Source organism: Lytechinus pictus, chromosome 13, assembly GCF_037042905.1.
Source record: "Lytechinus pictus isolate F3 Inbred chromosome 13, Lp3.0, whole genome shotgun sequence".
NCBI classification, from domain to species: domain Eukaryota; kingdom Metazoa; phylum Echinodermata; class Echinoidea; order Temnopleuroida; family Toxopneustidae; genus Lytechinus; species Lytechinus pictus.
This window is the reverse complement of record NC_087257.1, coordinates 29,535,502-29,551,557: the sequence shown is the minus strand read 5'-3', so window position 1 is coordinate 29,551,557 and position 16,056 is coordinate 29,535,502. Positions and strand designations below refer to the sequence as shown.

The window sequence follows — 16,056 nt, the reverse complement described above, 5'->3', positions numbered from 1 at the left end:
AAACATGACTAGATTCGATCATCAAAGAGGAGGATAAATAAGCTTTTATCCACCTCTTTGTATCCCCTCTTCGTCTTCTCTCTTTCCTTCTTTTCTTCCCCAGCAGTGTCGCCAAAAGTTAGGGACATCTTCCCATTTTCCTTCAGTTTCTCAAAAAAAAAATCGAAAACTGACAAAAATGGGGTCTTGGGCCTAATATATATTTTTAATAGTAAGTAATGCTGTCAGGTGGGGTGGATCCCATATTATACTCCAGCTGTAAAATGAAATACGAAATAAAATTTTCATTGTATTTAAGGGAGGGGTGAAACAAATCTCAAAATATATCTCAAGTTAAAATAATGTATATAAATGAATATGCAAAATAATTTGTTTCCTTTCTCCTTGCCGAAATGTCATACATTTACCGCCCCACCCTCCTTGTGTGTTTGCTGGTGTTTGTTGATGCTGTGTGTGCATTTTTTTTTCATCCAATGTTATTGTCATTCAATGTACTGGGAACTACTACTCACGAGTTTTTATAAACTTTTCGGTAGTTTCCAATTTTCTCTGATATTATTTGTCATTCCTGTACATATTGTATACCTATATATCATTTTTTATGCTGAGAAAATAAAATTGAACTGAACTGATATGAAATACCCGTTTTACTCATTCATTCAAAATTTCCAATCTCGGCATAAAGCCGAATTACAAAAATTAAAAGCAATATGTTATAACATAATGTACAATATAACACAACAAAATTTGCAAAACATTGTACGACATAGAAACACTTAAAAGATAACGGAAAACTTATCAAATACGACACAACTTCATCATACTAGGATCCAAATAATACTTAATTATACCTCGCATATAAGTAAGTGAAATTCATCATCAGGATGGGTAGGGGATTTCACAACCACATTTGAGGGAATCCATACTTCTACTTTCATCAACAGAAACATACACGTCCCAATTGAAAACTTATTTGTTCCTCTCTCATTTTAATAGCGTATCGTGTTCAGGGGAATCAGATTTCTATTTCAATCATTGTTCATGTGTAGGCATGTATATTTATGCCTTGAAGCGCCAGGAGCACCGGAAGGTGGACCTGTGCGCTATACATGACTATATATAAGTACGCACTATGATGATGATGATGATGATGATGATTATCATCATTATTATCATTATTATAATTACTATTATTAATATTTGAAGAGTTTATTTGCAAAAGGGATTAGGACCACTTTGGACCATTCCGAGAAAAAAATGTTTTTTATTCTCACTTATTGCAATATTCTTATGAGAAACTATTATTGTCATGATGTACTACCCCATCATGTGAACATAAAGTTGGGTATAAAAGAAATCTACCTGTCTTCATTCTTTTTCTATACATTAAAAAAAAAATTATCATTGTGAACCTAACCCCTTTTGCAAGTAAACTGAAATGACTCCAATCTCTTTTGATTAAAAAGGTGATTTTTCTTTGCCACTTTCATTCACGTTTTCATTTAAATTGTATTTAGTATCATCAGAGTGACTAAGAATTTAGAGGTTTAGAGACAGAAAAAAATAAAATTTATGAAAAATGGACCTAACACCTTTTGACAAATAAGTTCTTCAGAAGAGTTTGGTTACAAAAGGGGTTAGGTCCACTCTGAAGAATATCATTTTTTTAATTCTCCCATATTGCAATATTCTTATGCGAAACTGAATTTTCATGATACCCTACCATGAGAACATAAAATTGGGTATGTGAGAGAAATCTACCTGTCTTTATATTTTTTAAGATATTCTTTTCCCAAAAAAAATCTGTGTGGAGCTAACCCCTTTTGCAACTAAACTGAAATGGACCTAACCTCTTTTGAAAAAAAGGGATTTTTCTTTGCCATTTTAGTTCCATTTTTAATAGGAATTTCAACTTTTCTTTGGTATCATCTTATAGAGCTACTAAAAATCTATACATTCAGATATGAAAATCAAATTTGATGAAAAATGGACCTATAACCCCTTTTGCAAGTGAGCTCTTCATTTTCATTATTGTTATTGTTTATATTGCCTCATGTGGCACCCCCACGCTTTTATTAAAAATAATATCCCTCTCACCCCCTAAGCTTGTTCTTCTTCCTCATCCCCTTCTCGATCCCCTCCTACACTTCCTCCTCCTCCCCCTCATCGCCTCCAGTCCTCCCCCCTCGCATCCTCATCCTCCCCTCATTATCCTCTCTTGATGAGGTCATTCAGAACCCTCAATTATTGGGAAAATGTACAGAATGATATATATCAATATTTTCTTTTTTTCAAAGGGATGCTCCTGGCTGAAAATGATATGATTTAAACAGATAAAGAAAAATCATACGAACAAAAAACTGAAAATTTGATCCCAATCGGACAACGAATAGCATAGTTATAGCATTTTAAAGATTTGCATTATTCCGGTGAAACAGTTCTAGGCATGTCTTAATGAATATTCAATGAGCAAATTGATGATGTCATATCCCCACTTGTTCTTTTGTAGTTTATTATATGAAATTAATTTATTCAAATGTTTTCTACCAAGAACTGAAAGAATTGGATTTATAACTGATTTAGTGCATTAGATATTCATTGCTGCAACTTATTTCATTATAGAGGAGACACATTATTCACACGTTGAAAAAAGTGAAAGAAAAAAAATTTCATTTATAACAGCCCACCTAATGAATATTCATGATGACGTTCATATAACTATTTCCACAAAATAATGCTTAACTTTAAACTTCAATAATTTAGTTTTTATCCGATTTTGATGAAATTTTCAGCATTTTGCTTTGTAAATTTCGTTCTAATTATCTCAATATAAGTATTTTCAGGCCGTAGTACCCCTTTGAAGGTTTTTAGTGACTTCATTTACGAAGTGCTCTGCCGCCTCTCCTCCCCAAATGTTATTCTTATATTTCCCTTCTCACAGTAAACCATTGTGCTTAAAGCATGTGATCAAAATATTTAAGAAGCCAACCATATTCTAAAAGTCGATTTAAAAGAGGGTACGAGGGATCAGAGAGGGGGAAGGGGAGAGAGAGGGGGAGAGAGAGAAGGGGGTGGGGACCGATAAAAATATTAAAATATAATACATGTATATTGTTATGTCGCTCTTTTTATTGCCCCATCACCTTTTACAAGCTGTTGTCACCCTAACATGCTCATTCTGTCAGTCCATAATAGAAACTCAATCGTGGTTTCTCATATTCAAACTTCATTATTATTATGTTTCCTAGAAAGTGCTGACATGGATAATTATTTGCACTATTTATCAGCAGGCCGAGTGTCGGAAAAAAAATTGTATTTATTAAAATAAAGAAGAACTGGAAATTTGTGCTTCAACAAGAATTTCTATCTCGTACGTCCGTGACGTCGAATATTTCTTTTGGTTTTCATGTGAACATGAAAAATTTTCAACCAAAGAGTCATGTATTTGCCAGAACGCTATAGTGATGCTCTATCCGTACAGATATTATTACTTTATGAATAGATATTCATCATAATTAATATGCCTCTAAGGTTGGCATTTAAAAAAGAATTAACGTTTATCCATGACAAACTGATTACACTCTAATATATTGCGCATTTTACACATTTCAATATACCAAGCGTAACTTGTACCTAACTTGACAGCATGCAATCACGGCTCGCCATTTTAGCGTCCATTATCTGGTTTCGGTTCTGTTATGTATTGTTTTGCTCTATCGTGTTTTAGTCATTCATGCGATTTTACTCCAATGAGTGCATGTCGAAAAGCTTCAGTATGTCCGTTTTTAAGGCTATTTTACATTTCATTATTGTGACATATCCATTCATCTTCGAGATAGGCTGCAGAGCCCTTTGAAGATTACAGCAGATGATGATGATGAACCAAAATATACAAAGGAGGCTTGTAATAATATTCTAGAAGTGTTGAATATCTGTAAACATTAATTAACGTGATAGTTCTTCATTCAGTTTTCTTCTTTGTCGGAATATGTACAAAACAATATAATTTACTAAAAGTCATCTTAATGCATTTGATTGCAAAGTAAAAAGACAAAAATATTAAGATAAATATAAAAACTATAACGTCGAGGAGGTAGTATTGGAAAATGTTCAAAGAGTCTCCAGTTAACTTAAGATTGTCAGTACCATGTTTGATAGCATGGTCAATCCAAAATGCTGCCCGTTCAGCAGGCTTCATTGGCCGATTCCGAAAATTTGCCGACATCATTTTGGCCGTTTGATAGTAGGCGCTGTTAGAAGTCACTTCATGTAGTGCCTCGTAGATAAAATCTGATGTTATAATGTCTTTATTCAACTTGAGTCCCAATCCAAAGTTTACGATTCTACTTGACACATCATGTTGGTCTGCGAGGATAGGCATGACGACTGCAGGAACACCATGATAGAGAGCTTCATAGTAGCTGTTGTGACCACCGTGAAAGAAAATAGCTTTTGTCTGAGGGTGTCCAAGGATATCATTCTGAGACAACCATGGGACAATCTTAATACTTGACGGGATTGGAAAGGATGGAGATGTCTTCAAGAGCCAGATGATTCTTTGAGGTAACCTAGCGAAGGCATCCACAAACATCTTCATAAGTGCCATGTTTGATTCGTCAAGGATCAGGATTGAGCCAAATGAACAGATGATGATACCGTCTTCTTCTGACCCTTGGATAAAGGACTCTATGTCTGATGGGAGTTGTTCAGGATCCTTCGCTGTAAGACCACCGACTGGGATGACATTAGGTGGTAATGCACAAGGATATTCTCCTACAAAATCGCTGTTCACAAACCACATCTTTGTCCTCTTTATAAGTTCATATGGGTCGGGTAAACCATATTTGGCACATAGGGTTCTGTAAGGCTTTAATGTTACTTGTATACCCAAGTTATGGTAAATTAAGAAAGACAATGAGTTGAATAAGCGCTCTTTGAAAGACATGACACTGGAGAAACCTGTCATTATTGACGGTACTATGGCTGGATTGAAGCCTGAACCTTCACTTGCTGTGTGGAAGCAAGGACTGGGATAGGGAACGACTGCAAAGTATGGAAGATTGAGAACCTCTGCGATTATTGCGCCGCAAACCCAGGTTGAGTCGAACAATAGTGACGAGAAGTCGGCAGATCGAAGACGGGTCATGAGGATTTCGTCTTCAATTATGGCATTGCAGTCATTTTGTTGTGTCTGAAACAATATCCGACTCACCATGTACTCATTGCCTGGACCTCTTGAAGAAATTGATCTGCTCAGATTATAAAAGAGCTGGTGAATGTCCTCAACGGGGATTGTATGCTTAAATACTTCATAGTGGAACATCTCACCAAAACAACTCTGCCTGACATGGTCTTCGAATGCATTACTGACGAGATAGGTTAGGTTATGACCCCGGGTAAGGAGTTGTTCTCCAATGGCAGCTGAGAGGTAGAAATGACTACCTTTGCCAATGAGGGGGTTTACCAGTATATTGGATGCCTCACACGAGATGGAACGTGTCAGTGAAATGCCAATGAATATCATGTTAATGATGCTAACACTGGTCAACCCCGGCATTTCTTTCCTGTTCCGCAACATTTTCAGGAGGTTCTATTGTGAAGATGTTCCTAGTACCAGTACCGGATAGCTGGAATATGAGAAATAAAATGTTATGATAATATAATGAAAAATATTAGATAAATCCAAAAATATATTACATGTATGAGTGTATCCTCTTTCCCTTGACTCATTCTATCAGTGGCGTAGTGAGTCAAATGTTTTGAAGGGGGCCGGGTTTGGCGGATGTAGCAAAACTATTTATAAAAAAAAGGATGCAAGCGAGCAAAAATTTGGACCATTTAAATTGATCGAAAAAAACAATTTTTCTGGATAGAATAATATTCAGAAAATAAAACATTTCACTATTCCCCCCTTTACTTTCCCTTTCTCTCGCTCTCTCTCTCTTTGGTTGTTATTATTATTATTATTTTTTTTTTGGGGGGGGGCATATAGCCTTAAGTCCCCCATAATATATATATATATATATATATGTGTGTGTGTGTGTGTGTGTGTATGTGTGCGTGTGTTGGTGGGTGTGGGTGTATGTGTGTGTGTACGTATATATACATTAAAATATATTTTAAATATATATATATATATATATATATATATATATATATTTATATATATATATATATATATATATATATATATATTTTAAATATATATATTAAAATACACAAATATATAACGGGTTGTATAGAAGAAGAAAGACGCCTGGCAACGAAGTCAGGCAAGTTAAGTTTACATTTGCAGAAATGGGATGAACTGAAGGTGAAAAGGGATTTGAATGTGAACAGGTGGGATGTGTCTAGTGTGGTGCGAGTGTGAATCCTGGTGTGTATGTTGATGTTTTTTTTTTCTTTTTACTAGTTCTTTTCAATTTCCCCTTCTCTTGTATCAATATGATTTGCAGGGTTTTTTTTTCTTTCTGTATCCTATTGCGCCAAAATGTTAAACGTTCATTATGCAGATTTGTATATATTATGTTTGTTTACGTATGCGTGGTATGTGCATGTGTGTATGGGTGTTAAGGTGCGTGTGTATGTGTGTATAATTATGTAAAGTTATGTTGAAGCTTGATTTAAAATGGGATGCAATGATAATACATTTAGGTTGATTTCTGTTTTCCTGCAAATCATTTATATAGCCATTTAACATTAATTATTATTGAAATACATAGAGGGTTGGGGACTCAGTTGAGTTATTTTTTTTTTTCAGATATAAAAGTATAATTTTAAGGAGTTTCATTCCGTCCTTATTTGCTTCAGTTCTTGGTAAATATATATGTACTTTTTTGCATATCCTTGTTGATATGAAATGAAGATTTGTATTCATCTGCAGTTTATGTAATTCATTTGAATGAAATCCTTAATAAAAACATATTGAAAAAAAAAAATATATATACGTATATACATCTGCAGTTTATGTAATTCATTTGAATGAAATCCTTAATAAAAACATATTGAAAAAAAAAAAAATATATATAGCCTATAAGCTTTGATAATAGGAAAACATGTTTACAGGATGGCTGTTGTCCAAAATAGAGATTATCGCGTGATAACGAAGGGAGCTATGGGATATTCTATATAAAAAATAATAATCAGGGGCGGCGACATGGAATTTTTATCGGGGCCGACCTAATCAAATGCCTGTGAATGCCTATTTCGTTATGAACATATCCCTTCGAAAAACATGTAACATGAATATAGTACGTTTGTCTCACTGCACCCCTAGGAAAAGAATAATCAAGGATCATTCCCCCGTTGAACAAAACAAGAAGAAGAAAAAAGGATATTATTTTCCGTATCCATGCACGGAGCATGCACTGTAGGCCGATGCTCAAGAATTGTCTCCTATACATGGTAGTCTCCAATCATGATTGGTTTTATTATCACAGGGTTGTATCGTTAAAGGGGAATGAAACCTTTGGAATAAGTAGGCTTGTGTCGAAACAGAAAAATCAACGAAACAGATCAACGAAAGTTTGAGAAAAATCGGACAAACAATGAGAAAGTTATGAGCATTTGAATATTAATTGCAATCACTAATGCTATGGAGATCCTCCCATTGACAATGCGACAAGGATGTGTGGTGTCACATGGGAATAAATTTCCCTTTGATGGACTATGGAATACCCCCAAAATGTCTCTTTTTATTTTTCTTATGGTGATACAAAATCTTTATCCATGATGTATTCTTTAAAGATCTGTATTACATGCCCTCCTATAAAAAGAACACAATGATCTACTGATAGATGTGATAAAAGAGACAATTTAAGTGAAATATATACTAAAGTTATGGGGAGAGTTGTTCACAAGTGACATCACACATCTTTGCCGCATTGCCAATGTGAGGATCTCCATAGCATTAGTGATCGCATTTATATTCAAATGTTCATAACTTTCTCATTATTTGTCCTATTTTTCTCAAACTTTCGTTGATTTCTTTCTTTGATTTTTCTGTTTTCACACAAGCTATCTTGTTCTAAAGGTTCCATTCTCCTTTAACTCACCGTATGGATTCCTTGTGCATTAGAAATATAATTCCACAGGAAAGGGTAAGCCTATACAATCATGACAATAATAACATCTATAACATAGCCTCAACGATAAAAGATACCTACCCAGATCCAGTGATCTACTCAACGGAAGACTCTGAACCGCAGGCATAAGTTGTGTTGTATCTCAGCCGGGTTTTTTATTAACGAAAAATATCCAAATACAGATTAGTTCACCTGGTGCAACTATTAGAACATAGCTCTGCGTTATGATACATGTATTAGGTCACTGTCATTGGACCAAATCATTTCAAAGTTTCGGATCATTGATCTACAAGAATAGCTGCAGGGCAGTTTCCGTACGCGCCTGGTGGCTGGTTCTATTATAATGGGAGACATTGAATATACTAGTTTTCGCACCGCTAGTAGATACAACAGATTCAAGAACAGAGCAAGATTGTAACAAATGCACGTCAAATCACAATGAACAGCTGGGAGGTCTTTATTGAAAATTGTTGAACTGATGGAACAGCATTTTCGTCCTAAGGTTCGGAGCTGACGAAAAATTGCTAATTTTACGTCGTTTTTCCAGAATACAGGACGACACTGCTGATTAAATTTGTTTTTAATCGACAAATAACTTCTTGGTTGCTCTTTGTCATGAAGTGTATTTTACAATATATTTTCTATGTTGTTGAAAGCGTTTTGCATCCCTTTGCAAAAACTCACTTAACACTGTTATTAACAACGGTTTCCCGAACACATAAGCCAGTGTTATCGTATATATTTGAAAATACACCAGGGCGTCCACCAAAATACAGCTACTTTTTGGCCTAGAAATCTTACATTATGATTGTTTTCTTTACTTCACCAAGTTCAAATAGATCTATCTTATTGTATATCGTTATTTTTTGTTAGAATAACCTACCATCCATGTGAATAGAAATTTAAATCGTTCAAACGAGCCATAAGTGCATGCATGCCTTTATAGCAAAGCCAGTGATTATAATTCATATATTACATGTATTATATCATCCTGTATAATTATGGCCATGTTATATAATGTTCGCTTGATTTTACTGTTATTATATTACTTTGTGAATGTATTTTTGTACAGCAAGAATTGACAAGTGTACATACTAATATCATCCGTTTAAACGGACAGAATAAATGAAATGAAAATGAAATGCAGGGATGGCGCTTGTCAATTTGTTGGGGAATCACCCAAATTTGAAGTCATGATTTTTTTTATTGATTTGTGTAATTTTAATTATGAACAAAATATTTTTTTAATTCATAATATTTGAAACAATATCACACTGGGACAAAAAGAAATTGGTGGGAGTATCTGAAAATCACTTTAAAAGGGTACTTCTGTAGATTATCAAATAAGATTAACAATCAATTAGAAAACAAGGAAAATGTTAATAAACCTCAGTAAGAAAAAAGAAACATAACTATAATATACGTCGATAGTAAAAAAATAAACATATCAGTGTTTCAACAATTAAATTTAAGCCTATTTCTGTTTGAACGAAAATTTGTTTTCGATAATATTTGTTTTCCTCAATCACAATCCAAACATCAGCGATGGAGGCCTGGGGAGCGTTTCATCAATGTTTTCATCCGACAAGTTGTCAGATCTCATGACATCTTTCCATGATTTTGATTGGCTGAGAGGCACTGTTCCTATGGTAACTGTCGGATAAAATGGGACTTGTCGGATAAAACGTCCGACAAGTCCTTTCATGAAATGCCCCCCAGAATGAAACTTTTACATTTCCATTCTGTCATTTATTGATCATCGCCTTCAAACATGCGTTATGAATATTGAGGTCTCATAATATTTAACAACAAAATTCAGTCAGTCATAATTATGTTATTGTTTAAACAACTACAACATATCAAGGTTGAGTATCATCTACCTGCTTTTTGTGAGAAAATAGTTATTAATTAAATGACCTTCTCTATCTACGATAGGCCGATGTCTATTACACTCAAACAATTCTACATGTATATACAGTGGCGTACCGTGGGTCACGGCATTGGGGGGGCACCAGCAAAAATTTTGAGTCACTTAGTGAGCGCGCGAAGCGCGCCCAGTTGCTAGGTATACTGACCTAATAGAGACATTTTAAGGACAGTCCCATTAAACGGATATGTCTCTCACTGGTCAAATAATGCGAGCGCGAAGCGCGAGCTTAAAATTTTTGATATTCAGACCTAAAAAGGGACATTATAATCGACTTTGTAATCATGATACGTACCTGTCTCGCTAAACAATGCGAGCGCGAAGCGCGAGCCGAATTTTTTTTATACATTGACCCCAAACAGGGAGATCTTAATGACTATATCATAGGAATAATCCCTCAATAGTATACATATCTCACCATAGTCATCTAATGCCAATGTCAAGCGCTTGCTGATTTTGATAGAATTACATTTAAACACTTATGAAGCACTTGTACTCATTGTAATCATGAATAACATACGCATCTCACTAATCAGATATTGCGAGCGCGAAGCGCGAGCTGAAAATTTAGGAAATTCAGACCTAAAGAGGGGCATTCTATAGCTTGTTTGTAGGAATTCACTAAGACCATACGTATTTAACTAACCAAATGATGCGAGCGCGAAGCGCGAGCTGAAAATTTTTGATATTCAGATCAGAAAAAGGGACATTTTAAGGACTGATTTTAGGAATTCACGGAGAGCACACATATATCACCAATCCACTGATGCGAACGTAATCACGGACAGGAAATATTTTATATTAAAACCTTAACATGGGGCAATCACTTTAAGTAGTCATGAAAAAGAAGCATATGTCACCGTGACTGCATAAAACAATAATATATTTGGTGTATATTGACTTGAAACGGGAGTTTTTCGTACAACAGGTTTATATACATGTATCTCTTTAAACAGACAATGCGAGCACCAGGAACAATGACAACATAGGCCCTGAGCAATTAATGTTTCATAAAGTTAGGATAAAAAATATTTTCTATGTAATATAACATAATATGATTATAATATAATATACCATTATAACGAATAATAATTTCTTCTTTCCCACTACGTTCTTCTTCCTTTCTCCCTCTTTTTTCTCCTTTCCCCCGTTTTTTTTTTTTTTTTTTTTTTGGTCAGCCGATTGGGGGGGCACGTGCCCCCCCATGCCCCCCCGTAGTTACGCCACTGTGTATATACGTCGATTAACAAAAGCTACTCATTCGTTAACACAGTTACTTGATCATGTTGATGTGATAGTAGTCGAAGTATGAGAAAAATGTAAATGCTGAAAGGCTAGTCGGTCGAAAAAGGGCGCAAATGAGGAAAATTCCCTTTCTTTGGTGCGTTTTCGAGGGGGCATGGGGGCCCCGCGTGCGTTGGCCGGGGGATAACCCCGACCGAAGCGGGCCAGTTGTATCACCCATTTTCTGACCTACATTCTTGGTCTTAATACGTTTCCGGGTTATGGGCTCAGTGAGTGTACCAAGATGTCGCGGTGCGCAAAGGCCAGTTCGAAGGGTAGTTCCACTCTGACTCTGCGCCCCGGGGGGGCCACTTACATTGACGAGTGGATACCATGCGCGACCAAAAAAACACGTAAAAAGGATGTCTTTTTCAAGATAGGGCACGTTACGTACGTAACGTGATATGGGTGTCAAAAACACAAAAATATTGAAAAAAGGGTATCTATTTAGCTCGGAAAAATACGTGTTTAGGGTCAAATATGCGGGGATGATAAAACAAAATCAAAATGTTTTATAAAGGATGTCCTTTTTGCCCCAACACTACGTGTTTAGAGTCCGATTTGCGCGAGGTGTGGACTGGGGCCGTACTAAACCAAAATAATGGTGGCTAAAGGTAAACCGATCGACGACCGATGGACCCGTGACATAATAATAAAATATATTTGTACTTGTTTAGGGGTTCATTTCAGGGAATACTTGCTAAGAGTATCGTTTTGTTTCCAATACTCGGTTAAGGGGTGCATTTTCAGAATATGGAAAATACATTGCTGTACTTGTTTAGGGGCTCAGTTCTGGGAATACTTGCCAATAGTATTTGTTTCCAATACTTGTTAAGGGTAGGGTTTCACACGCAAGTCTTGTTAAGGGGTGCATTTTCAGAATATGGAAAATACGTGTTTAGGGTGCTTTTCAAGACCCCATGGTCGCGCATGGTATTCACTCGTCAATGGAAGTGGCCCCCCGGGCTCTGCGCATATGATCAGAGGAAGGTCATTTGTACTAAAGTGACATGATGGTTTAAAATTTAATGAGATAAGCACCAACTTTGATGTCTCGATTAATCATATATTCTTATTGTGTTTCATTTACATCCACAAAAAACAACAATGCGTCCTCGAACGACTGGTATTTCACAGTTTACCAAGTACATTGTACAGCAAGCTCTGATTATGCATTCAAAGTAGAAATGCAACAAATACCTTTATCATGTTCATAGAGTGTTCCCTGGCATAGGCGTCGATCCTGGGGGGGGGGGCAGAGGGGCGATTGCCCCACCAATGAAAATATTGGGTGGGGGCAAACATATCGTTTTGCCCCCCCCCCCCAATAATTCCGGATGTGCAAAAATAAAACAAGATTGTAATGTTACACAGAAATCAGCAAGCGAGATTGAGATACAAAACTCTTTCTTTATTTAAAATCGCGCTCAAAATGCCCGCTTTTCAGATTGGAACATACAAATTTTCAGCTCGCGCTTCGCGCTCGCATCATTTCTGTAGCAAAACCCCATAATTTTTATAATTAAATAGGTGAATAGAATGTCCCGTTTTCAGTTCTAAACTTCAAAAGAACTCCCGCTTCGATTTGCAATAATCTTTTGTTGGATATATATCTTGTTCTTTATTAAAAACGTCCATTAAACTAGCTGTCAATTTTTTTTCAGATCAAAATGTCAAAATTTTCAGCTCGCGCTTCGCGCTTGCATCCAATGTTCTTTTAGATACCCATCTTAATCATTGAAACCAAAAATGCTTAGAATATCAAGCTTTCAGGTCAGAATATAAATAAATTTCAGCTCGCTCTCGGCACTCGCATTATCTGTGTAGTGAGATATGTATCCTCCTCATGAGTTACTACAAACAGTCCTAAACAGGTATACCCTTTTCCTATTTTCAGGTCAGTATACTAAAACAATTCAGCTCGTGCTTCGCACTCACATTGATTTGTTGGTGAGATATGTGTCTCTATATCATAAGTCATATATATATATATATATATGTATGTATATAGGCCTATGTGTGTGTGTGTGTAGGTGAGTTTGTTTGTTTTGTGTGATCGAGCGCCTTTGGAACGTTGATTCATGATTTTGCCCCCCCCCCCCCAATCTGAAAAATGGATCGACGCCCCTGTTCCTTGGTGTGATAATCTAGTCACCTGGTCTATTCAATTGGGATTCAATTTCTTCATCCTGCTATGTGAGGCATGCTTATACGTAATATCCTGCTTTGAAATCTGCCTACCAAAATGACAGGAATGAAAGGTCATTTAACCAAAATTGTCCATGAAGTAATAACTACGAACTGGTCTATTGGCGTCGATCCGCTCGCGCTTTTTATTCATTAGGGGGGGGGGGTGGCGCTTTGTCTCATTAAAATAATAATAATAATATAGGTTGGTATATTTACCCAGGGGAGCCACTTCAGTTTCGAAAACTGTTCTACCAGCGGGCCCTGCTCATTACGTCCCCCCCCCCCCCCTCCCCGATGAATGCCGCCAGTGATTCTGCCCCTACTTCTAGGATGATGGCCAAGAAGAATATGAGCCTCTGGTCTTTGCAATGGATCAAATGATGATGAAACGATTTATCCTGTATATTATAATGCCAGAAGTGTTGTGAACAAAATTGATAAAATTGGTACCCCAATTCACTCTGAAAAGCCTGACATCTTTTCTTTTTTTACTGAGACATTTCTATGCGATGATATTTTGTATTCCAAAATATTCCCCGATAATTCTAAAGTGTTAAGAAAATATAGGAACAGACATGGCAGTGGTGTTCTTATCGCCTATTACCATGATTACGCATCCTTCTAAATATAATCATAATACCTTGATCTTGCCACATTTGAATTATTGTCTGATTATCTGGGGTGGCTGTGCATCATATTTATTCCAAAGGATATATGTGATTAAAAAACGTGTAATAAGGGTAATAACAAATTTCTTTTTTAGAGCTCATACACAGATTTTATTTTTAAGCTCAAAATTTTAAAGCTAAATGAACTTTATGAATCGCAAATTATTTTATTTATGTACAAATATTTCAATTTAAATTCTACTTTTCCATTTCGTTTTAATACTTATTTTTTATTTAATAGCAGTATACATGGTATAAATAATTATGTAACGAGAAATTCAAACAAATCATATATACCGTTCTTTCGTTCTACACTTTCTAAATCTACAATTCGTTATAAAGGACCAAACTTGTGGAATAATTTACCTGATACTTTAAAATTGTCTGTTACATTCTCATCATTGAAACGTAGATTGAAACAAAACCAACTGTCTACTAATAGTTAAGATAAAATTCAAACTGCCTATCTAAAGGGGGGGGGGGGGGTTGATGTCGATATCTTCGTGTCTGATATTTTTTTGCCACTATTCTATTTGTGTTTTTAATCGTACCATATAATGTAGTAATCAAGGAAATCGTCTTTGACAGGTCAATGGCCTTTCTGACTTCCTACATCCGCTACATTTTCTTTTCATTTCTTTTATATTTCTACCATTTTTATTGCTTATACTGTGATTTAAATTCTCTTACTCCTTTGTTGTTGTATCATATACTTGTACATATGTTTGTATGTTTTTAAAGGATGTCAAATAAATGAATTGAATTGAATTGAATTATAATAACAAGTTTTCTATAATTCATAGATCAGACTTTGAAACAGAATGTGAAATAAGGTGGTGATTGAGTAAAGATAAAACATGTAAAAAGTGGTTATTAATTGGAGTTTTTTACAAACCTCCGAGCAGCAAGTTAGATATCATATATGAATTGGATAAATCTTTGTCTCTTGTAACAAGCAATGGCTTATACGTAATATTATTTTAACAGGGTATTTTAACTTCCCAAACCTTTCCTGGTAAGATGGATATTTTGTCTCCCCCGATAAATCCGATCTAATGGATTGTTTTACTTCTATAATTGATAATATATTTTTATATCAACATGTGTATTTTCCTACTAGGATTGCCAAATTCACAAGCAATACTTTGGATTTGATTTTTTCAACCTAACCTTCGAAAGTGCAAAATGTCTAATTATTTCCGGGTGACCATGAGGCACTTTATTTTACAGTTTCTACATATCCAATATTACAAGAAAATAAAAGAGGCAAAACATATTTTTATTCAAAAGGTAACTATGAAAAGTTCCGTAATGATTTAAATGGTACAACTCTCGTATATGTTAATAATGAAAATGACATAGAACCTGACTGGTTATCATGGAAACACAATGTTTTCAAAATCTGGGATGATAATTTTCCACACGGTATCGAAAAAGATGTTCTGAAAACGATTTAAAAATAATAAATTATTTTTCAGAGCTAAAAAGTCTATTAAGGACTCGGATTGGCCAAAGTATAGTCAGATTACGAAATAGTAAAAAGAAAATTAGATCGAATTATGTGTACTTAAAAAAATGATATGTGTAAGAGTGACAGAGTCTAAAAGGTAACTCAAAATTATTTTGGAAATTTGTCAAATCTAGAAAGTCTGAGAGAATTTCTGTTGAATGTTTAAGGGTAAATGGCACTGTAATTACTGATGATCTTGAAAATAGCTGAGGCTTTTAACTGTCAATTTAGACATAGGCTTTCGCAAGTCATGTCAGTCCACCGCAACCAAGCAGTAAAAGTAAATATCCTATTATGAAAGACATTCATTGTACAGAATCAGAAGTTTTGAAATTACTCAAATGCATAGATACCTCAAAAACACATGGACATGATGAGATCTCTCCGCGTTAA

General features: G+C 35.4%; 1 protein-coding gene across 1 annotated transcript; it reads right to left on the bottom strand.

Moving 5' to 3' along the window:
* Window positions 1-3,111: 3,111 nt before the first annotated feature.
* On the bottom strand, window positions 3,112-8,256 carry LOC129274650 (UDP-glucuronosyltransferase 2C1-like). Its single transcript, XM_054911421.2, has 2 exons — window positions 8,166-8,256; window positions 3,112-5,627 (listed from the first exon to the last, which is right to left on the bottom strand). Exon 2 carries the CDS (start codon window positions 5,576-5,578, stop codon window positions 3,962-3,964), a length of 1,617 nt encoding a protein of 538 aa, XP_054767396.2. The 5' UTR covers window positions 5,579-5,627; window positions 8,166-8,256; the 3' UTR covers window positions 3,112-3,961.
* Between the last annotated feature and the right edge of the window lie 7,800 nt (window positions 8,257-16,056).

Excerpts from the sequence above, each read along its gene's own strand:
- LOC129274650 (XM_054911421.2), bottom strand. The coding sequence starts at position 5,578 with ATGTTGCGGAACAGGAAAGAAATGCCGGGGTTGACCAGTGTTAGCATC.